Source organism: Acomys russatus, chromosome 31, assembly GCF_903995435.1.
Source record: "Acomys russatus chromosome 31, mAcoRus1.1, whole genome shotgun sequence".
Taxonomy (NCBI): Eukaryota; Metazoa; Chordata; class Mammalia; order Rodentia; family Muridae; genus Acomys; species Acomys russatus.
The window spans coordinates 23,395,680-23,421,856 of NC_067167.1; the positions used below are offsets into that span (position 1 = coordinate 23,395,680).

General features: G+C 36.4%; 1 protein-coding gene across 1 annotated transcript; it reads right to left on the reverse strand.

Annotated features, from left to right (window-relative positions):
• Positions 1–450: 450 nt before the first annotated feature.
• LOC127183518 (cell death-inducing p53-target protein 1) lies at positions 451–1,826 on the reverse strand. The gene has a single exon (XM_051139601.1). It carries the CDS (start codon positions 1,777–1,779, stop codon positions 1,153–1,155), a length of 627 nt encoding a protein of 208 aa, XP_050995558.1. The 5' UTR covers positions 1,780–1,826; the 3' UTR covers positions 451–1,152.
• Positions 1,827–26,177: the final 24,351 nt, after the last annotated feature.

A 26,177-nucleotide genomic window follows, 5' to 3' on the forward strand; every position in this document is an offset into this window, starting at 1 on the left:
GCAGTGGTAGTGAGAGACCAGGGAGGGACAGCAGCAGGATACAGCGTCCACATGGGCATATTCACAAACCATTCAGGAGATGGACAAATTTGGGCTTATACCCTGGGCATGACTCAATGTCCCCAGGCCATCTCCTCCATTTGTGACTCCTTCCTGGTTCCCAGCCCAGTGCCAGCTGTCCCTACTGAAATGCTCCAATATGAAAGCAAGTCAACTATAGCAAAAAGGCTGGTGCTTACGTGAAACAAATGAACCTACAAGGAGGTTCTTCTGATCTTCGATTATCAAACCACCAGGCAGAAGTTGCACCCATACATTGCACAGACACAAAAGTAGACAGGACAGGCTCATGGGCATTCATTCCTTCTGGCTCCAGAAAATTAAGGGGTTCACAGAGGTTTTTCCAGAAAGGAGATCTGCACACTGACTGAGTCAAGGAGGCTAGGTAAGAACAAGTAAGCAAGTTCTTGGCTACCAGGGCTTTAACTAGCCCAGCTTCCTTTTTGCCTTATACCAGGCAGCTCTTGGGGACCTCCTGGACAGTGGGTAGAAGCCCTGGGTTTCCATACCTGAGAGTTCTGAGGTCCAGGGTTGGCAGTCATTTCTTTCTTACCCGACCCTGGTACCCCAGACAGCACACCCCACATAAACCCAGGCCTTAAGACCCTTTCTTGCTTGGGTCCACTTAACCCTACATGATGCCCTGACCTCATTCCAGCAGGTCAGGAAGAGCTGTTGGTCCAGACACAGCCCTCACTATAGGGCCTCGTCTGGGACCTGTTGATGTTTTCTCGGTGCTCTCTTGGTCCCCAGAAGAGTAAGGACCAGCCTGGACCTTATATAGAAAAGGAAGAATGAGGACCCAGTAAGGGACCCTCTTCAGCTTGTCTTCTGGATTGTAAATGCCCAAGCAACACACAAGATCAGTGCCACCCCCATGCCACCCACTGGCTCTTGGCCTCAAATCCAACGGAATTTTTGCTGGAAGAGTTGGATGCTTAGGGAAGGGCAAGGAGAGGACAGGATTTCCAGGGTACAGTGGCAAAACGTCCAACCCTAAGTAGGGGTGGGGAGGGAGTAGTGACCACTGAGCATGGGGAGCAAAGCACATGGGGCCAGACTGATTGGTGGGGGAGTCCAAGTCTGGCTCCGTTAGCACAAGCGCTTGTATGTATAGATGTAGGCTTTGCAGCTGGGACACGTGTGCGTCACATCCTTGAAGTCATTGATGAGGCAGGGGATCAAGCAGCAGCCAAGATCACACCCCATGAAGCAGCAGAAGAAGCCCAGCACAAAGTTCATCAGGCCAATCTCGTAGGAGATCTTGGTGGTGATAGCCTGCTGGCAGTGGGGGCACACTGTCTGCACAGGCGCACCTTCAAAGATCTCTCCCTGCAGCACTGTCACCGTGGTGGCTGCTCCTGATGGGACCAAGACTGTAGCCGTGTGGCCCCCAGAGCCAGGGTAGGGCCCTGGTGGGTAGGGCCCTGGTGGGTAATAGCCCATTGGTGGATGAGGGCCTGGAGGAGGGTAGAAACCTGCAGGCATGTAGGTGCCATCTGCATTCATGTGAGGGGGCACAAAGCCAGGCTGAGGCACTGGATGACCAGGTGGCTCATAGGGTGGGGGGGCAATGTCAGCAGAGGGCAGTGGCATGCCTGGTGGCGGCTGCATCACAGCTGGGGAGGTACGGCCTGGGGTGGGTGGGGCTCCACTTTTTTCTTCCAGCAGTGGGGCTGTAGGGCCTCCTGGATAAGGCGGGGGTGGCTCATTAGACATCTTGCTGCTGCTTCTCAGATTTCTGGTGCACAGAGAATGGAAGCAGGTGAGAGTAATTCAGCTGCTCACTGAGACGATCGGAAGTCCCAGAAGTGACTCGCCGTCGGTGGGGACCCGGTTCGGGCGCAACTGCGGGAACCACTACTTCAGCTCTTGGCTGTCGCGCCCCGTGGAGAGGAAACGGGTAGGCTTGGGAGAAAGGCTAAGCTCCTAGCCTCGCGGCGGAGGGCGGAGCTTCGCCCACAATATTTTTCTTCCCCTACATTTGCAATCTTCCCAATTCTACGCATTCAAATCTACAAGCACCTTATGTCTAACCACCTTTCGTTTATGAACTTTTCCCAAAATATATTACATTATTTGAAAAATCTATTCTTCTTTTCCATATTTTTACTGAAATTTTCATTTGTTCTAAAAGCCACTTTCTTCTGAAATAATAGAAAAGTATTCTGTGTTTTATTTTCCCTGATCCATTAGAAAGGATCACCATTTACACAATTTATTAAGCTTGTTTCTGAACTTCATTTTTAATATCACAGTCTTCTATTAAGCCTTTGGGGTTTTTTTCTTTATTTATTTGTGGCAAACAGTTATAATCTTTATCTTCTTCCTTTTTACCCAACCTGGAATCAATGATCAACCCTAAGGACTGTACACTCTAAAATTTCTCTGTTCTGATTTTACTTTGGGATTATTGGAGTCTAAACACACAACAAGCATACACTCTAACACAGACAGCTGACACAGCCATGAACCACACATGGATCGTCTTCACCTGAAAGGTTAGTTTTAATGTGAAAAGAGAGGGTTTTGTCACAGAAAACAAATAAGGGGAATATGGGGATGGGGAGATATGCCTACTTTTATTGTAGACCAACAAAAATCTTTCCATAAAAAGATAGTAAGTGGTATTGTTATTTGACAGAAGTGTTCTTTTAGGTACAGACACAGCACCTGCAGATTCCTGAGGAAAAAATACATTCAGCTTTCACGAGTGTAAGTACAGATGCTAATGAGATAGAGAGATAACGAGCCAAGAGGAAAATGGTAAGAAGTGATGTGTCTTCTCTGATGCTGTGTTTCTTCTTCTAACTATTCCATATTCCATTGTTTCTCCTCTGTTCTTAGTCTGTTGCAGTTAATTCTCATCAGATCCATGCTTAAATGTGACCATTGTGTTCAGTGATAGCCATTAATTATTTTGTCCTATATTGGTCATCTGTCAAGTATTCCAAAATTAATGTGCCCACTTTGTCTTTAACATACATACAGCTTACTTAAATTACAGTAAAATCTGCAAAACGTGTAGAGTTGCCGCCATGTGTATTCATGTTTGCCTACATTTTTTAAGCCTCTGCTCTGAAGGAAAAAAGAAGTAAGAAAATAAAAGAACAGAGAAACTAACATTTCTCTTTGAACCACTCTTTCTGCAGGCACCAGTAAGACTGAAACTTTATCATCACTATAATCTAATAATTACACCTTTGTGAACCACATAGGAAATATGTACATAGCAGGTGGCACTCAGCCTTGATCTTTAATATAGACTTATTTTATAACATAATGTTGAGCACATGTCCACATAAGACATGCAAATTCTGGAGGCAACATTTAAAGTGAAATGTATGATTCAAAATTGAAAACTGACATGGAAAACTAAGAAAAGCATAATTCAGTGTTGCAGGGGACTGTTTGTGTGAGTGATGCTACATCTATTTTAATGAGATTTTATTTACTCTACGTCGAGTCTAGTGTCTCAAAACTTAGAGAACTGAGCATAGTACATTTCACACTGAATCACACTTATTTAACACCGTGTTAGCGTTTGAAAGATCATTTCAGTTGCTGTCTTGCTTAAACTTTTCAAAATCCAGTCACTTCATTTCTTACTATATTGATCCAATACATTTTCTTCACTTGGTTGGATACAGCATTGTTGTTCAAATGCCCCATGAACTTACTTTATGGTCAGCCTAGATATTTCCTCAAAAATAATATGTAAAGAATATTACATTCTTAATATTCTGAAGCTACAAAGAGATTGTACAGTCATTTCAAATAATATGTGAGGAGATTTTTCAGTAAAACATGATCTATACAAACTGTTACATTGTATTATGATAAATTTATGTAAAATAAAACATTTTATTGGGCGTGGTAGCACATGCTTGTAATCTCAGTACTCTGGGAGGCAGAGGCTGGCAGATCTCTTTGACTTCAAGGCCAATCTAATCTACAAAATGAGTCCAGGACAGCCAAGGCTACATAGAAAACAATTGTCTCAAAAAAACAAAACAAATAAACAACATTTTTAAAAAGAAAAAGAAACACAATTGTTATGTTTTCTGATATCATTATTTTAAGGAGATGAAAATTGTAATCAAACCATTTAAAATTTGTTTTAATAATGTAATTCTATAATAAGATTAACAAGTTGAATAATTATCACATTATAAAGTATAAAATTAAGTCATAATATTTTATAAGTGCTCTGGTAACATTAAGAGACATTTTTTGTTTTTTGTTCTTTGGGTTTTTTTTTGTTGTTGTTGTTGGTTTTTTTTGTTTTTTTGGTTTTTTTTTTTTTTTTTTTTTGGTCTGGCTTCAACAATATCAATGCTTAAAAAATATCTTATGGTTGACAGTATTCTATAATATTTTATAATGGTTAATGCTTAACATTTAGAATGTTTAAATTTAGTCTTTGACAGTTACAAACATGTATATATTGTGTCACAGACAATCCCATTGCTCTCTTATCATCTCCTGATCCCGATGAGTCCTTTCTGTTCAGCCTCCTCTTCTACTTTCATTTTTGTGAGATAATGAGTTTAATTATGGTTGCATGCATAAGCATAGAATGGGGCTGGTATTTACAAGGACTGTCTATGTATGTAGTTATGTGTTTACCCTACCCAGACCTTTATTTATGCTTATAGTAGAAATTTACAGATAAGCAAGGTAAAACAAGAAAGGTATGATCAATATGGTAATATAATAGATTAGGGTTGAAAATATTGATAAGTGCCTGTGCTTCATAAAATACAAATAAAGGTGGTTAATATGTAGCATGGTCTGTAGAATATAGGACACATGTACATACCTGTGTAATATCTGAGCTGGAAGGACATTCTGTCAACTGAGATAGTCTAAAAGGAAAGTGTCATCAGTGTCAACTACCACAGCTGCTTCAGAGACATTGGTTTCTGTGACTAGGGCTTAGCACCAACATTTTTTTCTATTTTTGATATTTGATATTTGATATGAATACACTGAATTCATAGATGCTTGAGTCATTGATATAAAAGCCTAACTATAAATGATATTGGTTTGTTAATCAGAGTAAAAATAAGTATTTACAAGTACATCTTAACATGGATTATGAAAATTAGTAAATCTAGAACAGACAAACCTCCCATGCTGAATGATATTTTTTAGGTATTTTGATACAAAATATTGTAATATTTTGAGAGTCTCTAGCATAACTATAAGCACCAATTCAGAGGAAGCTTCTCAAGATTCGTGTTGTGGCTTTTAGTTAGATAATTTATGCCTTTTGGGAGAAGCATTGTCAGTTCACATGTAAAAACTTTAACTATATACGTGATTATATATATATATATCCAGCCTAGGAAGCAGCTAGGAAGAAAATGAAGTGATTTCAATGCATATTCTTGTTCTGAAATTATATTCAAAGGTATTCAAAGAAGCATCAGATTAAAATTTTCCAATTAAAAAATAACCTACTTTGTGAAAAGTTCTGAAGGAGGAGAGAAAAACTCCATTTTCCAAGGTATTTTGTCAACATTTTAATGATCAAGTCAGAAATAATGTACCAGAGTGCAATGCCATTTCCCAACACAGAGATAAGAAAAATATGTTTATGTTGAGAATTTGGTATGTTTTGATCGGATTATATCTATGGCCTGAGCAATATTGGGAATGGCACATTTTTCACTAGAGCGGAAAGATTGCCACTTGATTCTATGGTAAATCATTATCATACACGAGCTGCAATGAGCACTTGGTGAGGAAACAGTTTATTTGTGTTACCTATTTTGAATCACCGTTCACTGAGGCAAGCCAAGGCAGGAACTCAAACACGGCAGGGATATGAATGCAGGATCTGATGCAAAGGTCATGGACGAGTGCGTAGTACTAGCTTGCTACTCATGGCTTGAACACCCTGGATTTTTAGAGCATCCAGGACAAGGTGCCCATGGGTGGTACCAACCACGATGGGCTGGGTCCTCACACATCAATAACTAGTTAAGAAAATGCCTTCCAAGCTTGCCTACCACTCAGTCTTATGCAATCAGTTTGTCAGTTGTGGTTCCCTCCTCTTTTGCGGCATTGTTTAGAGCTACTGTGTTAATTGCTTGTCCCTTGAGATCTTTACTGTTCTATGAGCACATTCTCATGTGTACCAACTGATGCTGTGTAACCTTGCCTCCAAATTCTTTCCAGTTGGCCAATAACAATTGCATACATCTGAGTTGAACCAAAGAGAGGCAGGCAGAACTAAGGTTTGAGTGCTTGGAGGAGGACAGACAGATCATGGGAGAGAGAGGAAGAGAGAGGTACAGGAGAGTAGGAAGAAGACAGCAGAGTCACCATGGGTTAAGCATGAACTAGAAGCAGGTGGGTGGGAGGACTTTGGTCTTAGGATCAGCGAGAAGCAGCCCAGAGGAGAAGCATGTGCAAATATTTATGGGATTTGGAGATAATAAGATGGCTTAGGGGTTTGTTTTATACCCACTTCCAGAGTTTAAGGCATGTACTGTAAACTTCCAAAAACCTATAAATATGGTATTGTTAGGTCTATAAAAATATTTTATAAAACTATAAAATACTTTAAATGTTGTTTATTCCAAATCATGTTCATTGAGCCACAAAATGAAAGTTTTGTGAAGTTATGAAATTAAAAAAAAAATCTAACTGGTGTCTGTGTACTTTTGTTTCTATAATAGCAGGTTAAATAATAACTGCCATAATAATTATATGTATTAATAGTATTAATAACCTTTTTACTATACTCCTTTTAAATGATTGCAGCTTGTATGAAATTGATATTAAACTAGGCAGCACAACTAGGCACTACGTGTTTTAGAAAATTGAAGCCGATTCATTCTCTTAGATGTTGATACGTTTGATATTTTGTTTTGTCCGTTTTACTTTTATATTATTTGTGCATAATTATAAGCAACACAAATTAGGATATAACTTGCAATAAAAATTTCTGAATAAGATGGGTCTGTGTTCAGCATGCTGAGAGGAACAGCATCAGATAGATAAGATTCTATAGAAAGAAAAGATAGGATAATTAGATAAAGTTTCTAAAATGTCAGAGACATACAGAATATGGCATTTAAAACTTTTTTTTATTCTTTTAAAGATTCACTGACAATGATACAGGTTAATTCTTCCTAGCAACACCCAACCTCCCTAAAAGAGGATGATGAGCATCAAAGAACCTCCTTATCGAGATGCCTTCAAATGAGGTAAACAAGCCACTGGGCAAAATGTCCTTGTTTCTGCAACAGACAGAATTGTGCCTAAGAAAGTGCAGGCTGGGAGGCAGGCAGAGTTGATGGCCAAACTCTGCCAAGACAGGGTAAGCAAGTCCTCAATAGTTCCTGCCTCACAAATATGTGTGTCAGATATATTGGGCCAGAAGGCGAAAGAAGATGCTCCAGCATTATAGAGTTTTGAGTGACTGTTCAGGTGGCTAATTGTCTCTGCCATCTTCTCATTTTAAAAGCTACTAACCTGTACTCTTGACATACTCAGGTAATCAAATTTATTCCTTCTCAAGCCTCTAATGGAGTTGAAGATCAGTAGCTTAGTTTTACAATGAAGCTTAGTTGTTTAGGGGTTAGGATGTTTTTAAGTCTAGATAGATGTTTTAAGTTGATAATGACAAGATGTGATAGAGATTCATTTACATTCAGAATTTTTGATGCACCAAGATAGGAAAGATGTTTTCTTCAAAGATGTCAAATACAAATATTCAAAGCACTAAGAATGTAAGATTTTTAAAGACCAATTTCTCTTATGAACATCTATGCAAAAATACTAAATAAAATACTGCGAAACGAATTCAAGAACACATCAACGATATCATTCATCATGACCAAGTAGGCTTCATTCCAGGCATGCAGGGATGGTTTAATATATGGAAATCCATCAATGTAATCCACCATATAAACAAACTGAAAATAAAAACCCACATGAGCATTTCTTTAGATGCAGAGAAAGCATTTGATAAAATCCAACACCCATTCATGTTTAAAGTTTTAGAGAGATTGGAGTACAAGGCACTTTCCTCAACATAATAAAGGCTATATACAGCAAGCCAATAGCCAAAATCAATGTAAATGGTGAGATAGTCAAGGAAATTCCTCTAAAATCGGGAACAAGGCAAGGCTGCCCATTCTCTCCATATCTCTTCAATATAGTACTCGAAGTTCTAGCCAGAGCAATAAGACAACAAAAGGAGATCAAGGGTATCCAAATGAGAAAGGAGGAAGTCAAATTATCCCTATTTGCAGATGGTATGATAGTGTACATAAGTGACTCTCAAAATTCCACCAAAGAACTCCTACAGCTGATAAACACCTCCAGCAAATTGGCTGGATACAAAATTAACTCAAAAAAGTCTGTAGCCTTCCTATACACAGATGACAAGCTTGCAGAGGAAGAAATTAGGAAAACCACACCCTTCACATTAGCCACAAGCAATATAAAATATTTAGGAGTTATTCTAACTAAGCAAGTAAAGGACTTGTTTGAGAAAAATTTCAAAACTCTGAAGAAAGATATTGAAGACCTGATAAGATGGAATGATCTTCCTTGCTCATGGATTGGGAGAATTAACATAGTAAAAATGGCCATCCTACCAAAAGCAATCTACAGATTCAATGCAATCCCTATCAAAATACCTACACAATTTTTTAAAGTCATTGAAAGTTCAATTCTGAACTTCATATGGAAAAACAAAAAACCCAGAATAGCTAAAATAATAAAAGGTGCTCCGGAGGAATCTCCATACCTGATCTCAAACTGTACTATAAAGCAATAGTAATTAAAACAGCATGGTACTGGCACAGCAACAGGCTGGTTGATCAGTGGAATCAAATCGAAGACCCAGATATGAATCCACACACATATGGTCACTTGATTTTTGACATAGAAGCCAAATCCATTCAATGGAAAAAGGATAGCATCTTCAACAAATGGTGCTGGTCTAACTGGAGGTCTATGTGTAAAAAAATGAAACTGGACCCATATTTGTCACCTTGCACAAAACTCAAATCCAAGTGGATTAAAGACCTCAACATTAAACTAGAGACACTAAGTCACTTAGAAGAAAAAATGGGGAAGAGCCTGGAACATATTGGCACAGGAGACAACTTCCTGAACAAAATACCAACAGCCCAGGCCTCATGTCAACAATTAATAAATGGGACCTCATGAGGCTGAGAAGTTTCTGTAGGGCAGGAGACACTGTCAAGAGAACAAAGCAACAGCCTACAGACTGGGAAAAGATCTTCACCAACCCTACATCTAACAAAGGTCTAATATCCAAAATATATAAAGAACTCAAGAAATTAAACACCAGCAAACCAAATAACCCAATTGAGAAATGGGGCTTGGAACTAAACAGAATTCTCAACAGAGGAGTATCAGATGGCTGAGAAACACTTAAAGAAATGCTCAACCTCCTTAGTCATCAGGGAAATGCAAATCAAAACAACTCTGAGATTCCATCTTACACCCATCAGAATGGCTCAGATTAAAAATTCAAGCAACACCACATGCTGGCGAGGATATGGGGAGAGAGGAACACTCCTTCATTGCTGGTGGGAAAGCAAACTAGTACAGCCACTTTGAAAATCTATCTGGTGCTATCTCAGAAAAATGGGAATAGGGCTTCCTCAAGACCCAGCTATTCCACTCCTTGGAATATACCCAGAAGATGCTCCAGCACACAACAAAAAACTCTGCCAACCATGTTCATAGCAGCCTTATTCATAATAGCCAGAACATGGAAACAGCCTAAGTGTCCCTCAGTAGAAGAGTGGATAAAGAAACTGTGGTACATATACACTATGGAATACTACTCAGCTATTAAAAACAAGGAATTCCCAAAATTTGTGGATAAATGGATTGAGCTAGAAGTGATCATAATGAGTGAGTTAACCCAGAAGCAGAAAGAATCAAATGGTATATACTCACTTATATCTGCATACTAGCCCAAGGGGCATGTCCCACGAAAGCCTTCACTTACCAGGAAACTGGGACAGAGAGGAGGACATCCTATTGGGACTCTAAATGAGAGACACATGGGAGAATAGCAAAATAAAAGGATCCAGAGGGTCCTAGAAACTTACAAGTAGAACAATATGATAGGCAGATTTGGGCCTAGGGGTCCCGCTCAAACTAAGGCACCAGCCAAGGACAATACAGGCGGTAAACTTTAAACCCCTATCAAGATCTAGCCAATGGTCAGAACATTCTCCACAGTTGAGTGGAGAGTGGGATATGACTTTCTCATGTATTCTGGTGCCTCACATTTGACCATGTCCCCTGGAGGGGGAGACCTGGTGGCACTCAGAGGAAGGACAGCAGGTTACCAAGAAGAGACTTGATACCCTATGAGCATATACAGAGGGAGGTAATCCCCCTCAGGAACAGTCATAGGGGAGGAGAATAAGGGGAAAATGGGAGGGAGGGAAGAATGGGAGAATACAAGGGATGGGATAACCATTGAGATGTAAGAAGAATAAATTAATAAAAAAAAGAATGTAACATTTATATAATTCCTGATTGTGTCATGGTTCTTCATGTTATAAGTTGTTTATAGTATATATGTATAATAATATAAATGTATATGTAAAATTTTTTAAATGTTTAATTAATTTAAAAGAGGATGGGTCTCTAAGAAAATAATCATGAGGTTTTAATCAAGTTGGAAAATAAATCAAAGAAGAATGAAAACATTGCAATATGTCATTAAATACTGATTCCCAGCCATAGTCTCCACAAATCTCACTTGAGCAATTGTTTCTGCTTCCCTCCCATTTTTCATAACTGTCCTAAAAATATCATCATCAAAGTAATGCTTTGTACTTGTATCTGATTCCTGCAGTTCATATATGTCAGTTTTTGATTGATTTTTTGTTCAGTTTCATAAAACATCCTTAAGAATTACTTTTATAATATTCCTAATTTAATCAATTGTGTATAATAACTTTCAGCGTACTGTCTATCTTCCCTCTGAGGATACCTAACAAACACATTTCAATTACATTGTATGTTTGAATAATATTATCCACCTTGCACAAAGCTGTGAAGACATGTTGAAAGCAGGAGGTCTGCCCTGTGTTACATGCCACATCCCTTCTTGTCTCTCCACATGACCTGGCATCTACTACATGATTACGGAAAGACTATAAAAATATAGTCATTAACTGAAACTAACATGAAGCATGTAAAGGTAACTCTTTGTTGAATAGATATTCTTGTACATACAGTTTTTAACTGTTTACTCTTTCTCGTTATTTTTGTTTTCAGGGTATACTTCCATCAATTGCTTCTTGATAAGGGAGTAAGGAGAAAAAGATTTCTCACTTACTTGCAAAACTTCACAAAACTTAATATTGAACCTTATGACACATATTCAAAGATAGAACTTCATGTTGAATTTCATAGTCAACACTTAGATGATTCCTTAAGATTTTTTTTCCAGAGTCAAGAAATATAGCTAGAAATGTCAGGGCAGTTCCTATTTTGATTTCTAGGCACTACAGAGTTTAAGTGCAAACCATCAAATCAATTTCTTATATACCATATGTGCATAAATATAACATGGGGTATGAGTACATAAACATAAGTGGAATCCACTCAATACATTCTCAGGATTTGCATTATATTGTGTTATGCACTTCATCATTCTTACAGTTGTTGTTTACAATGATCATCCATATGCATATCAATAAACATCCCTGAAATCTTTTAATAAGACCCTCTTTCAGGTCTATGTGGAATAATAGCAGTAGGTTTTGTCTTGAGAGATCTGATTGTAATTAAGTTTGTTGTGAGTCAAAAGCAGTTCGAAGGAGATTAATTTTAAGCTTTGAAACCCCAAAGACACTTCATACGGTGGCATACATCCTAAAGCTAATCTAATCATCTGATGATTATTCTAGATTGAATGTTATTTTATTTAATTATTTTTGCTTTTCCTCTTAGGGAACTCATACTACATGAAACAAAGATGGACGGTCTTTTATTATAGGGTAAGGGGAGTTATACTTCAGAAAGAATTAACTGATCACTTGTATATTCTTAGTGGAATAATCATTAGGAGTGAGATTTTCTGTTGTTTGTTCATATTCTTAGAGAATTGTTTAAATCAATCTAAGGTAAATGCATTTTATATCAGTTGTTATTATGACAGCACTTGTGTCATGAAAATCAAAACAATTGAAATAAAATTAAAAATAAATTTGGGATATTGCCTCATCTCTGATATTCAGTCTCAGCCTCATCATTATCCAAACTATCTGTCATGCATCCCCACAGGAACATGGTGCTGCCTTACTCAGTCACATGGCAGGGAATCTGCACAATCAAGATAGTTGCACAGTATCATGTAAAAATGCCTAGCATCTCTTCCACTTTTATTTTGGTGCTCATAGCACATCATAAAGCAAAATATTATCTCACAGTTAGAAAGGGAAAAATTTGCCCCTTGGCTGAAAATTGGAAAGCATGGAGTATCAATGAATTTTGTCATTGTTTATCATATCTTCTGTGTAATAAAAGTAAAACAAAATTGTTTGCTATCTCTTTTTTCCGTCCTACTTTAGGTGTTTAGGAGACAAACTTTTGATTATCTATATTGATCTACTGTCCAATCTATTTTCCTTCCAATCACTGGATTGATAAAAGCATGTTCAAATAGTCTATTGTCAGCCATGCATCATCGTCATACTAAGCAATGAGACAATTAATAGTTCCATGTGTTGTGTTTATTCTAAATTTTTGAGCAATGGATGCCTAAAGTCTATGACTAGCCTCTTGGGAGCTCTCCCTAGTTATCCCTAATATAGAGATGTGAGTTGCACTGTGTGGACCCTTATGGGTTATGATGAAAGTCATCCATAAAGGATGCTTTGATGATCTCTGCTCTAGTGTCAAGAGGTCTCCAGAGCTCACTCAGCTGATAATTAAATTCAACTAGACTTTTTAATCTTACATGACAGTTGAAGGATTTAATTAAAAATAAGAATAGATGCATAGTTAATTATGTGAGTTGTTTTTCCTGTAATAGACAGTAAAGTAGAAGTAGAAATAGCAGAGAGTTTTGAGACTGGCCAAAATTGGATAATAATTATTCCACTAATTGGACACATGACAACAAGAAAGATGTTAACTTCCGTAACTCACAGTATCTTTCATGTTTAAGTGGAGATTACAGTACCTAGACCAAAACGACTTGTGGAGAGAATCTAATGAGAGATAATTGCAAGGCAATTAGCACATAGACATTAGTCATTTCATCCAACATTTCCTGTATGCTGCCAAGTGTCAGATGTTATTTTAAATACATTTGAAAATAAACAAATTAAAACTCCAGATTTTTAAATCTACTATTTACCTTTAGACAAATAAAAGTACATAGAACAGTGGGTAGAATAGCATTATGAGATTAATTAGACAGACACAGTAATTTACCTGAGGCTTTAGAGAAGAAAATGGATTCAAGCACACAATTAAGTCCTTATATAAATGAAAGTCGTCGTCTTCTTCTTCTTCTTCTTCTTCTTCTTCTTCTTCTTCTTCTTCTTCTTCTTCTTCTTCTTCTTCTTCTTCTGTCTCCTTCTGTTCTCCTTCTCCTGACTATATTTAGAATTCAAATTTATAAAGAGCATAATAAAAGGGAATACATATTTTGTTTTATTTATAATGCCATTTTAGAAATCACATGAGAGAAAGAATAATGACAATTGAAAGAAGTTATATTTTAAATCCATTTATAACACAGAACTACATAACTTACATATGCTTAAACATAGATGGTAGAGAAAGAATGGATTTTCTAACTTGATCCCGTTGCATTGGTTCCTGATGCTTAAGTCCCTAGATTTCTCATTCACTGAGGCTGAAAAGGCATTGTGAATGAAAGAAAGGAGAGGTGATGACTCGTATATGTTGAGAAGTTATAGGGCTGAGACTTGGTGTGGCATTCATACCATAGTTGATTGTGTGGTACATGTTCTGAAACAAGTGAAGATCATAATAAATACAGAGATGAGTGTAACCAACATTTGATATTGAAATAAACATCCCATTATCTTATGTTGACATATGGGATAGCAATGGACAGGCTTGGTATCAGTAACAGGATTTTAACATGTAAATTGTTTATCAAAGCAGCCTAGGTGTTTAAACATGGGTAAAGAGTAGGATTGGGTAAAACATTCTTTGTGATTACATTAGTACATATGATGTGCTGAGATCTTTTCACAAAAATCCAACATATGATATAATCATCTTTTTAACCATTTTAAAAATGAAATTGAGGTAAAATTACACGTAAAATATTTTGTATGTGCAGAATGAAAGAGATAGGGCTGGGGGGATAGCTCAGTTAGTAACGTGCATTGCAAACACAAGTACCTGAGTTTGAAACCCAGAAAACCAGCCCAACACACAAATAAAAAATAAAAGCTGGGTGTGGTGGCCCCTATTTCTCATAGCACTGTTGAAAAGGTGGAAACAAGGCAAATTACTTATATTCCCCGGCCAGCCTAATTTATTTACTGAGTCCCAGGCCAGTTAGAGACTCTTCAAAATAGATTGGATCATGACTGTTGACAGGACACAGAGGTTGTCTACTGTATTTTACACACACACACACACACACACACACACACACACACACACACACATATGCGTCTACACATAGTTGAGAGAGAGGGGGATGAAATGAATACCAAAGTTGCAACTTAGATTTTTTTTTTGACCACTCTCTTTCTTGTTTCTTTGTTTGTCTGTTTGTACTTTTTAATAGTCTCCATGCATGCCTGTTGCCTGTTTCCACAGAAACCATCAGTCTGTGAAGTTATCTCCCCAGCCTAACCTTCGAACCTTTAACCCATGCACCTTATTTAATATTGACTAGCTTAGGACTGGTCTTCACCTGCTTACCATAGACTGACAGTTACCTTACTAACCGGGCTCACTACACTCTGGCAACATTCTTCCTCAGTGTCCTTGACCTTGCATCTTCCTGACATTTCCTGGGAAACTAAAGTTGGAATGAATGCGCACTCCATGTTGGCTGACCTAGGAGAAAGATTTTATTTGATTGGATGTAGATTAGAGGAAAACGCTACAAAACAAACACCTGAAATACTACAAAACTCAAACAATTTCTTAGTAACAATAAGCCAAGTGGCCATATGGTTTATGTACCTTTCCCTGAAACATTTTTATTTTTTATTAAACAGAGATACAGACATACTATGGGGCATAAAAAAGTTCTGGTTTAACATTGAAAAATACTGGATTTGCAAGTAACTGGGACTTATAAGCATCTTTTAGTATGAAATCAATTATTTAAATAATTATAACAATGTAAATGAACCATCATCTCAAAAAAGAACACAATTTGCCTCCTGCTAGTACCCTAAGGGGCTTTTTTTCTGTAGTTTAGCGTAACCATGCCATTGTTCCAATTCACCAATTTGTGCTTTCTGCTTTTTGGATTAAGCACTGCTGGGGATGTAATGTTCTAACAACCTTTGTTTTTTTCCTTTCTATTCGTGTGCCATTTTAGTATTTTACTAACAACTGACAAAGTCTGAAGGGAGCCTGGAGGTGAGAACAGCATGTCTGCAGGGTAATTCAGGTTAAATATATGTGCATTTAATTATTTATACTTGGATTTCCATATTGCAATTTGGAGTTCTGGGAAGGCATTAGAGTCTCAGTTTATTGCTAACAGCGTGACACTTGAGTTTTCAGAGAGGAGTTGATATGGGGCTAATGAGATTTAATGTTGGATATTTGGCTTTGCCTGAAGTTGCCTTCAATGCATAGTAAGATTTCAATAAGTCCCTTATCTTCAGGATATCCTTTAAATTGAAAACCATATACTGTACAAAATGACTTTAAAAGCAAGTTTTGAAATGTACAGCAAGATTCTTTACCAGCTTCCACCCTGGAAGAGGCAGGATTATGTAGGTTATTGAATTCCTGTTGAAGGAGGAGTAAGAGCAATATCATATATAAGAAGAAAACATATTTTTGAGGTACTTATTGCTTTCAAGGTTTCTGAACATGACTTCTGATGTTTGTGAGTATGTTTCATAGAGAAAAGACATGCTTGGCAATGTCTTCTGTTTAGCCATAAAAATAATGACCTATGGTTCCATGTTTATGGACCATAGGCAATCAGAAATAGAACTGATTTCCTCAGGATGGAGAGGATGGCCACAGAAAGAGGAGTTTGTAATGGTCAGATGAGAGACACGAAAGAAGCATTACTTTTATTTTAATAGTTTTGTTGCATGATATTTTCTCAGATTTATTTGTGCTGTGCATCAGTATAACTTGTGGATTTTGGTGATGTGTGACACAGAAGTGCAGGGATGTCTTTCCATGCATAGGACCTCTCTTCCTCTTGCTCTCCCCTAAATCTGTCTTGTTTTCTTGACAAGTGATCTGGCTTTGCTCAGATCTCAGCCTCTCAAGTCTCCATCCCTTTTCTCATCATAGCTCATGTCTTGGCTCTCCTTTTGTGTCTACTTTTACTTGTCATCGTAGTATTGTTAACAAAATGCAAATGCCATGCAGCAAGAAAGAAGGGGACACTTTGAAAGATAAAGGCACCAAGTTACCAATAAGCCCTTTTGATTCAAAACATGCCTGTAGTGGTGGAAGCACAAAATATATCAAGGAAGATTTTTATAAAACTAAATTTACGTGATACTCACATTCATTGTTTATAACTTTATAAAACATCTTAGTGATGTAAGATACCAAGACACCAGTGAGAATTAACATGAACACCAAATTCAATGGGTTAATTGTACATGAAGTCAATGAAATTTTACATAATGACAGAAAATTATATTCTCTGCAGCTGTCTCTGGGATATTGTCAAATGTAATAATTTAAAATAACTTGGAATTTATTTCCTTAAAACGCTACAATAAGCTAGAAAATTCCTATGGTTAAAAACCCATGCCATACATTCTAAGCATCACAATATTCAATTAAGAGATAAAAATTAAAAATATGTTAGAAATAATTTTAAATATATATTTAAATTTATAAGATTCTGTTAAAAAATACCAAAATTAAAGTTTGAACCTTATATTTTTATTTTAGGAAAGAATATGTTCAGTGATAAGCTTTTCCCATAACTAATTCTGGGCTATGTGATTTAATTATAATAAATAAAAAGTTATGCATATCTTTAAATTGTGTATATTTCTATTTAATACGAACAACAAAATGTGAAGATTTTGAAAAAAATAAAGAAAATTTTCATAACTGTGGCTTCCACAAGCATTTTGCTAGAGTAGTAACAGTGTTTTAACATGAAGAAGTATAAAAATACATTTGGAAATTACAATGCTTCATTATTTGAAGAATTTTGTTAGCTGGTGTTCAGCTGTTTTCCAAGACATTTGAATCGTTTTTTATTCCTACCTGCCAGTTATTATTAATAATAGCTTTGGAACTATTATTAGTGGATGCGAATTGGTATCTGATTGTGTTTGATTTGCATATCCCTGGTGACTAATGAAATTGTCTTTCATGTACTTAACCATTTGTACATTTTGCTTAGAGAAATGCCTATTTAAATCCTTTGACTTTTTAAATTTTGGTTCAATTTTTTTTATTTTACTTTTTATGACTTCATTTTCTGGACACAATTCCCTGAGCAGATTCAAGAATTAGAAATATAGGTACTAAAGTATAGCTCTCCACTGTTGATGGCTTCTGTCTATGGTACAGATAGGGAAGGACTCCGTTTTCTTTAGGGTACTGGCCGGCAGGAGTTTGACCAGCTCCAATGATTATATGAGTGACACAAATTAGACTCCTCCTCCTCCTCCTCCACCTCTTCCTCTTCTTCTCCTGCTCCTCTTCTTCTCCTCTCTCCTCCTCCTCCTGTTCCTCCTCTTCTCCTCCCTCCTCCTCTTCTTCTCGTTCTTCCTCTTCTTCTACCTCCTCCTCCTCCACCTCCTCCTCCCCTTTCCTCCTCCTTCTCCCCGTCCTCTTCCTCCCCCTCCTCCTCCTCCTCCTCCTCCTAATTGTGGGGAGGCCACAAAGCAAGGTGAACCTGAGAAGACTGGGATGTGAATTTCCGGTTCATGATGTGAAATGCCCAAATAATCAATAAAACTATTATGAAAAGAAAGAAATACTTCTCCCTATTTGTAACTTGTGATTTTACTTTCTTCAGGTCCTCTTGACTGAAAGGTTTTTGTTTTGTTTTGTATCTTTTTGTCATAAAGTGAAACTCACCTCCTTTGTCTTATTTTTCCTTTTCTCCATTGTTGTCATAACCAAGAATCTTTTTTCCAAATCATAAATATTTACAATGATTTTTAATATATTATTTACAACAGGAAGCTCTAGGTCTTGTACTGAAGATATTGACTTTTTTAAGTTGATTTTTGCACATGTCTGTTTGAGAGTTAAGGGTCAAGCTGTATTGGCTTGAGGGTAGCCAAACAACTGATTACTGACTGCTGTTCAAAAAACATTTGCCTTCTCTCCGGCTAGTTTTGCCCCACGTAGTCAAAAATTGTCTGGTTATGTCTGAGAACCATTTCTATTGATCTACATGTCAATTCACTTTTTGCTTTCACACTACTTTTCCATTGTTTTGTCTGTGCTTTTGAAAAGAGAAATGTAACATACTATTTTGCCACTTTTCTGTATCATCATGCAAGTATTTTGGTTCCATCTCAATCCCACGTTCAAAGTCAGATTATCAATTGCTATTAACAACAGCAGCAGCAGTAGCAACAACAACAACAGGCCAGGTGATGTACGAGCAGAGATTCAATAAACTCTATAAGCAAACAATTCTAAGGGATATTGTTATCTGAAACCTGTAATGTTCTTATTGATGCATATGTACACATTTCCAATTATTTTAAAATATTTATTTATTTATATTTTTAGGGTATGAGTGCTCTATCTGCATGTACATACGAAAGCTAGAAGAGGGCACCAGATCTAATTATAGGTGGTTTGAGCCACCATGTGGTTGCTGAGAATTGAACTCAGGACCTTTGGAAATACAGACAGTGTGTTTAACCACTGAGCCATCTCTCACATCCTTGCCCAATTATTAAGATTAATTCATGTTAATAACATTCTGTCTTACAGGGATAGCAAGATTTGTAACTACTTTGTTTTCCTACTATTGTAAATTGAATTATATTGTAAATATCGTATTGACAATCTTTCAATGCCATCAATATTTGTAAATGTAATTTGCATTTATACATTGGTCCAACATCCTTGAAAATTGCTGAAATTGTTAGTTGTAGTAAGATTTTTGAGGGTTATTTTGCAGCTTTAAATTGTAATATTATACCATTGTTATGGTTTGGTACATACCAGGGGAAAGTAGTGACTCTGAGAGGTAGGGGATAGTGGAAAGGAATGAGGTAATTTATGGCATGTTTCTGTAATAGATGTTGAGATGATACCTCTATCTCATTTTTATTGATCTGCATAAGATGAGAAACTGTTCTATTTTGAACAACAGGACATTATGTTCCACCTACCCACAAGCAAAGCGTCAAGTGAATATGGCCTGGAACTTCTGCAAGAATGGGCCCCCAAACGTCTTTCATTTGATTATCTTGGGCATTCTACCACAGCAATGGTTAGCTGATTAACACTATAATAGCTGAATAAGTATGGTTTTAGTCATATCTTGCCAGCATAGATGTCTTTTGCTTTGTTGTCCAATTATCTTACCTAGCATCTTCAGTATAATGCTGGACAAATGTTACGGAAGCAGACATTACTTAGCTGCCTTATTTTTAGAAGCAAATTATTTGGTCTTGCACTGTGGTATGATGATAGCTTTGAGTCTTTCATGGGTTTTAAAAAAGGTTTCAATATCTTATACATTAGAAAAAAATGATCACCTTTTTAGTTTTTTTCTCTCTCCAGCCTCTCCCAGATCTCTTCTCTTGAATTCCTCCTATATCTTCCCCCACTCTAGAATGATATTCTATTTTACATGGATTACACATAGATATGTATATATACATATATGTGGAAACATACAAATGTAAATATAAGTACAATTTTATCTATCATTTATCTATCTATCTATCATCAATCTATCAATCTATCATCTATCATCTATCTATCTATCTATCATCTATCTACCTATCTATCTATCATCTATCATCCATAATCTATCTATCACATATACATATGTATATATATATATATCAAGATTCTAGATTTTGTGTGTGTGTGTGCACTCACATGCGCATGTGCACATGCAAGCATGCACATAGGTGCATGAGCAATACAGATTTATAACCTTCTGAGTCCATTTTGGAGTTTGTATGTACATGGTTTCAGGAATGCTGTCTGCTCATTCTGTATTGGACAACCAGTAAAGCAGATCATCCTTAGGAAAGGACAACTGCCTCTTTCTCAGCAGTCACTATAGTTGTCAATAGTTCTTTGTCTAGGACTAGGACCCAGTGAAAAATTTCCTTTCCATATTAGTATGCCTATTGCTATTGCCATTGTTTGGGTTTTATATAAGGAGCCATTTTTAGGTTAAGCTGTTTCCCAAAATGTTACTTAAGGCAGAGATGCAGAAGATGTGATGTAGCTTAATTAAGGCTGGGCTCCCCACAGTCCTTTAAATCTGGTGATATATGCACTGTCTCCCATTTGCTGTCAAGATAAGTTGTTTTTTTTTTTTTTTTTTTTTTCTTTTTCTTTTTTTTTTTTGTTTTCTTTCTTTCTTTCTTTCTTTCTTTCTTTCTTTCTTTCTTTCTTTCTTTCTTTAATATATGGTGATAACAACACTTACCTGCAGGTATAAAGTTAAGATTTAGAATGTAGTTTGGAAGTATGCATGTCTAGAAAAGTGTTAGCAATGTATTCTTTTCTAAAGTCCATGACCTCATTGACCTTGGGTTGTTGGCTCGATCTCCAATACCAGGCATTGTTACCCTCCAGTTGTGTCATAAGTCCAATTTGACAACTGTTGGCTAAAACCAAGATGTGATTGCCACCTGTTGCACTCAGAGTCTTATATATGGCATCTTGAGGAACAGGTGCCTACTGTCAATCTCTTAGAGAAAATCAAGGTATACATCAACATGCTAGATTGTTTTGGAAATAACTTGGATTATTAACCATGACCAAACAACCAAAAGAAGTTTCTTGTTTTTCCATTTGTCATTTATTATAATTTATTCACATTACATAGAAATTGTTATGCCCTTACTGGTATCTTCCGATTTCCACCATCCTTCCCTCTTCTACCCTATTCTCCTCCCCTAGACCTCTGGCAGGGGTCCCCTCCTCTCCCACCATCTGACCGCAGCCTATCAGTTCTCATCAGGGAGCCTGTATCCCCTTCCACTGCGTAGCCGCATGGCTGTCTGCCAAGGGGCTGTGATGAAATCGCCTGCCCAGAGTTCATGTCAGAGGCAGTCCCCATGGGCGTTCCGGTGCCCCCTCCCCACCATGGATAATGAGCTATGCATAGGCTATGTCTGAACATGGAGTCTAGGTTCTCTGCATGCATTGTCCTTTGTTGATGTATCAGTTTGTGCAGGTCCTCTGGGTCCAGATGCACTGGCCTTTCTTGTTACTCTGTGGTTCTAATGGGAACATTATCGTCTCAAGTAGGTCTAAGCTTCTTCCTGTAACTACACTTAGGTTCGGTGTGTATAATTGTCGGAAAATATAAAATAATATCACTCCTTCATGCCTTATTAAAAATCTTGGTGATATTTGTCTCCCATCCCTTTACTTTCTATGTTGATTGCCCCTCTCCAATTGGATCCTACTCCAGATATTTCTATTTCTTACTTGATATCACCTGTATCCTGTTATTCCCTTCTTTAACTGTCAGCACACTCACACTTCTAAGGTCCCTTTACACTCTCCTGGTTCCTGAGACTAGCCCATTGCTGTAATCTGTGTATTTGGAGCTAGGAACTTCAGAGAGAATGTGTAACATTTGTCTCTCTGGGTCTGTGCTACATCACTCCATATAATCTGTTTTAGATCAATCAATTTACCTGAAATTTTCATTTTTTTACAGTTGAATAATATCCATTGTTTAATTATTCATTCATCTGTTGGGGGACATTTAGGTTGTTTCTATTTCCTGGTAATTGGGGACAGGGTAGAAATGAGCATTGCTTCAACAAATATCCACAGACTATGATGTTGAGTCCTTCGTTCTTATGCCAAGGAGAGGAATATCTGGGTCATTTTATCAGTTTTTGTCTGTTTGTTATTTTGATTGATTCTCCATACAGATTCTCAGAGTAGCTATATCAGTTTGTATTCCCACAGGCACTGATGGAAGGTTTCTTTTCCCCACAACATATCCAGCATTTGTTGTTAGATGTTTCTTTATAAATCCTTGGCATTCTGACTTGGTTAGTTGAAATCACAAAGTTGACCTTTTTTACATTTCTCTAATTGGTAAGGATTATTACTACTACTTTAATATTTTACTTGATTTCATGTGCGTTGGTGTTTTGCTTGCACTCGTGTCTGTGTGTGTCAGATTCCCTGGAATCTGGAGCTAAATGCACTTTTGAGCTGCCGTGTGGGGCTTGGGATTGAACCTGGGTCCTCTGGAAGAACATCTAATGCTCTTAACTGCTGAGCCATCTCTGCAGCCCACACATACTTTCTTAGATTAGAATTCTCTCACCCATGTTTCTTCTGCTGAAAACTCTTTGCTCAGGCCTGTATCCCAATTTTAAATTGGACCATTTGTTTAAACGTTTTGTATTTTTTATATTAATCCTCTATCATATATATATATATATATACACTTAACAAACATTCACTCTGATCTGTGAAGGTTTTTTTTTTTTTTCACTTGAATTATTTAGTGCTTAGCTTACCAATTTTAAGTAAGTCTGTCTCACTTGTCAATTATTGGCCTTAATTCTTGAATAAATAGAATATTTTCAGAGTGTCACTCTTTATGATTCCTAATGTATAGCAAACTACCTATTGTTGTTGTTGTTTGCATTTTTGCTTATTTTACTAACAATTTTAGTTATTTGAAGGTTTCAAAGTGAGATGTTTAGTCCGTTTGGATCTAGATTTTATGAAGTGCGATAGGTTCTGGTATAATTCCCCATCATTTGCATGTTGACCTTTAGTTTTCCCAGCATTGTTTCTTGAAGATGCTGCTTTTCCTGAGTGTATTTTTTTCTCCCCTTTTGTCAAATATCTGACGACTGTAGATGTGAGTACATATGCCTGGGCCTTCCCTTTTATGCCGTTAGCAGATATGTATGTGTTGTGCAAATTCCATATTGTTTTCCTTATAGCTCCTGAAGTGTGAGGTAACAGAGCCTCTAACGTTCCTCCTTCTGTTTTGGTTCCCCAGGAGTGCTGTAGAAACCATCCAAAGAGGTTTCTTATCACATGATTCCTATCATTTTTCTCTCTATTTCTTTGAAGAATGTTTTAGCTGTTGGGTTTCATTTAATGTGCAAATTACTTTTGGTAGGATGGTTGTTTTTATTTTACTAACTATACACATTCACGAGTACAGGGAGTCTTTTTATGTTCTAGCTTATTTCTCAATCTCGCTTTTATTTGTGATTTGGTGTATTCATTGTAGATGCCCTTCACTTACTTGCTTAGGTTTACTTGAGTATGTCTTTGTGTCTTGGATGCTATAGTAACTAGGAGTATGTGCACAAGCTCTTCCTCCGTAAATTTTTATTGGTGTTTATAAATGCCACTGATTTTTATAAATTGATTTTGTACCGCACTGCTGAAATCTTTGAATCTACAAGTTTTCTGATATATGTTTTGGGATCTCATATATATGATATCGATTTCATGCCATCTACAAAGAGGGGTAATCTGACTTCTACCTTGCCTCTTTTTTATCTTTTCATTTTCCTCATCAGCCCTCTGACGAGAAAAGGGTCGTGCTATAGCCAACCCTGACTTATTCCTGATTTTAATGAGATTGCTTTGATGTTTTCTCCATTTAAAAGAATGTTCACTGCTGTTTCGTCATATGTAGCCTTTTCATGTTGAGGTTTGTTACAGTCCTTGCATTTCAGGGTACAGCCAATTCTGTCAGAGTGTATTATCTACTTAATATGTGCTTAAATTAAACCTGCTAGTATTTTATTAAGGAGTTTTGAATCAATATTCATCAGGGATCTTAATCTATAGTCTTGTGGGTTTGCTGGTTTTTGCCTCATTTGGGTATGAAAGTAATACTGGCTTCGTAGAATGACTTTAGGAGTGATCCATTTGTTTCTATTATTTTGGGGAGTTTTAAGAGATTTGGCTATAGTTCTTTGAAATTCTGTTAGAATTCTGCTACAGCTCCATTAGGGCCTGGACATGTTGTACTCAGAAGGATCGATGTTACTGACTCAATCTTCACTTTTGTTATGCGCCTATTTTTTAACTTATGTTTTTGGTTTCTTCTTGATTTATTTTAGTACTTTGTATGAACCAAGTAATTTATATTCAATTCTTTTACATTTACCAACTTAATAAACTACATGTTTATAAAGTATTCCTGTATAAAATTCTGTATTTGTTTTTATTTTTTGCAATATATCCTTGTTCATTTTTAATTCTGTTAACTTGGGTCATCTTGTTTCCTAATTTGGTTAGGTAGGCCAAAAATCTGTCAGTCTTGTTTATCTTCTCAAGGAATTAGTTCTTTGGATTCAATGAATCTTCAAACAGTTTTCTTTGTTTATTATTATTATTATTATTATTATTATTATTATTATGTGCAATTTTCTGTCTTTATTTAAAGAACATTAATTATTTTTACATTATTTCATTGAGATTATTTTTTTTCTTTTTCTTTTTTTTTTATTAATTTATTCTTGTTACATCTCAATGTTTATCCCATCCCTTGTATCCTCCCATTCCTCCCCTCTCCCATTTTCCCATTATTCCCCTCCCCTATGACTGTTCCTGAGGGGGATTACATCCCCCTATATATTCTCATAGGGTATCAAGTCTCTTCTTGGCTACTTGCTGTCATAGCAGCCTTATTCATAATAGCCAGAACATGGAAACAGCCTAAGTGTCCCTCAGTAGAAGAGTGGATAAAGAAACTGTGGTACATATACACTATGGAATACTACTCAGCTATTAAAAACAAGGAATTCCCGAAATTTGTGGATAAATGGATTGAGCTAGAAATGATCATAATGAGTGAGTTAACCCAGAAGCAGAAAGAATCAAATGGTATATACTCACTTATTATTATTATTATTATTATTATTATTATTATTATTATTATTATTATTATTATTATTTACCAATTTCAGTGCTGGCATTTTCTTATTTCTTGATATCTGATGGACTTGGATTTCTTATTTTTCAAATTCTTTATTTGCATTATTTAGTTTTTTGTGTACTTTCTGATTTTTTGATATATGCACTTAGAGCCATAATCTTCCTTCTTAGAATTGCTTTTACTATGTCCTAGATATTTTATTGTTTGTGTTTTAATTTTCATTCAGTTCCAGTCATGCTTTTATTTCCTCATTCATTTCTCCTTTGATCCTTTTATATTTCAGTAATTATCTATTTAATCTTTGAGTTTACAAACTTACTAAAGTTTTGTTTACAGTTGATTGTAGTGTTTTTAACTACTATGTACCATAAGGTTTTTTCATTTTTATTCCTGTCTATTTGAGGTTCTCTGTGCTTTTTAAAATCTGTATGGGTATGCCTTTTGTTATTTTGCAGAAGTATTTTTCCATGATCTTGCTGAAGATTTGGCCTGCACCAATGATATAAAACTCTTATCTCTCATCTATTCTTATAGTTCAAAGTGTTAGTTAATAATGTTACATATTTTATTCATTTCCTTTACTGAACTTCATTTATTTCATGTTCTTTGCTTATATCTAAATACCTTCAAATTATACTTAATTTATTTTACTGGTAAAGCTTTCTCATGAATTTTCTAATTTGGATACTGAATTTTTAAATTCCATCATAATTTAGCTTGCCTTTTTTCAATTTTCTTTTCCTTGAATTCAATTTTTAAGTTCTGAATTATATTCACAATTTAACTTAGCCACATATTTGTATATTTATGGTCATTATTTTAGCATTTATTG

What these genes read in the sequence shown, in the direction of transcription:
- LOC127183518 (XM_051139601.1), bottom strand. Translation starts at nt 1,779, where the DNA reads ATGTCTAATGAGCCACCCCCGCCTTATCCAGGAGGCCCTACAGCCCCA.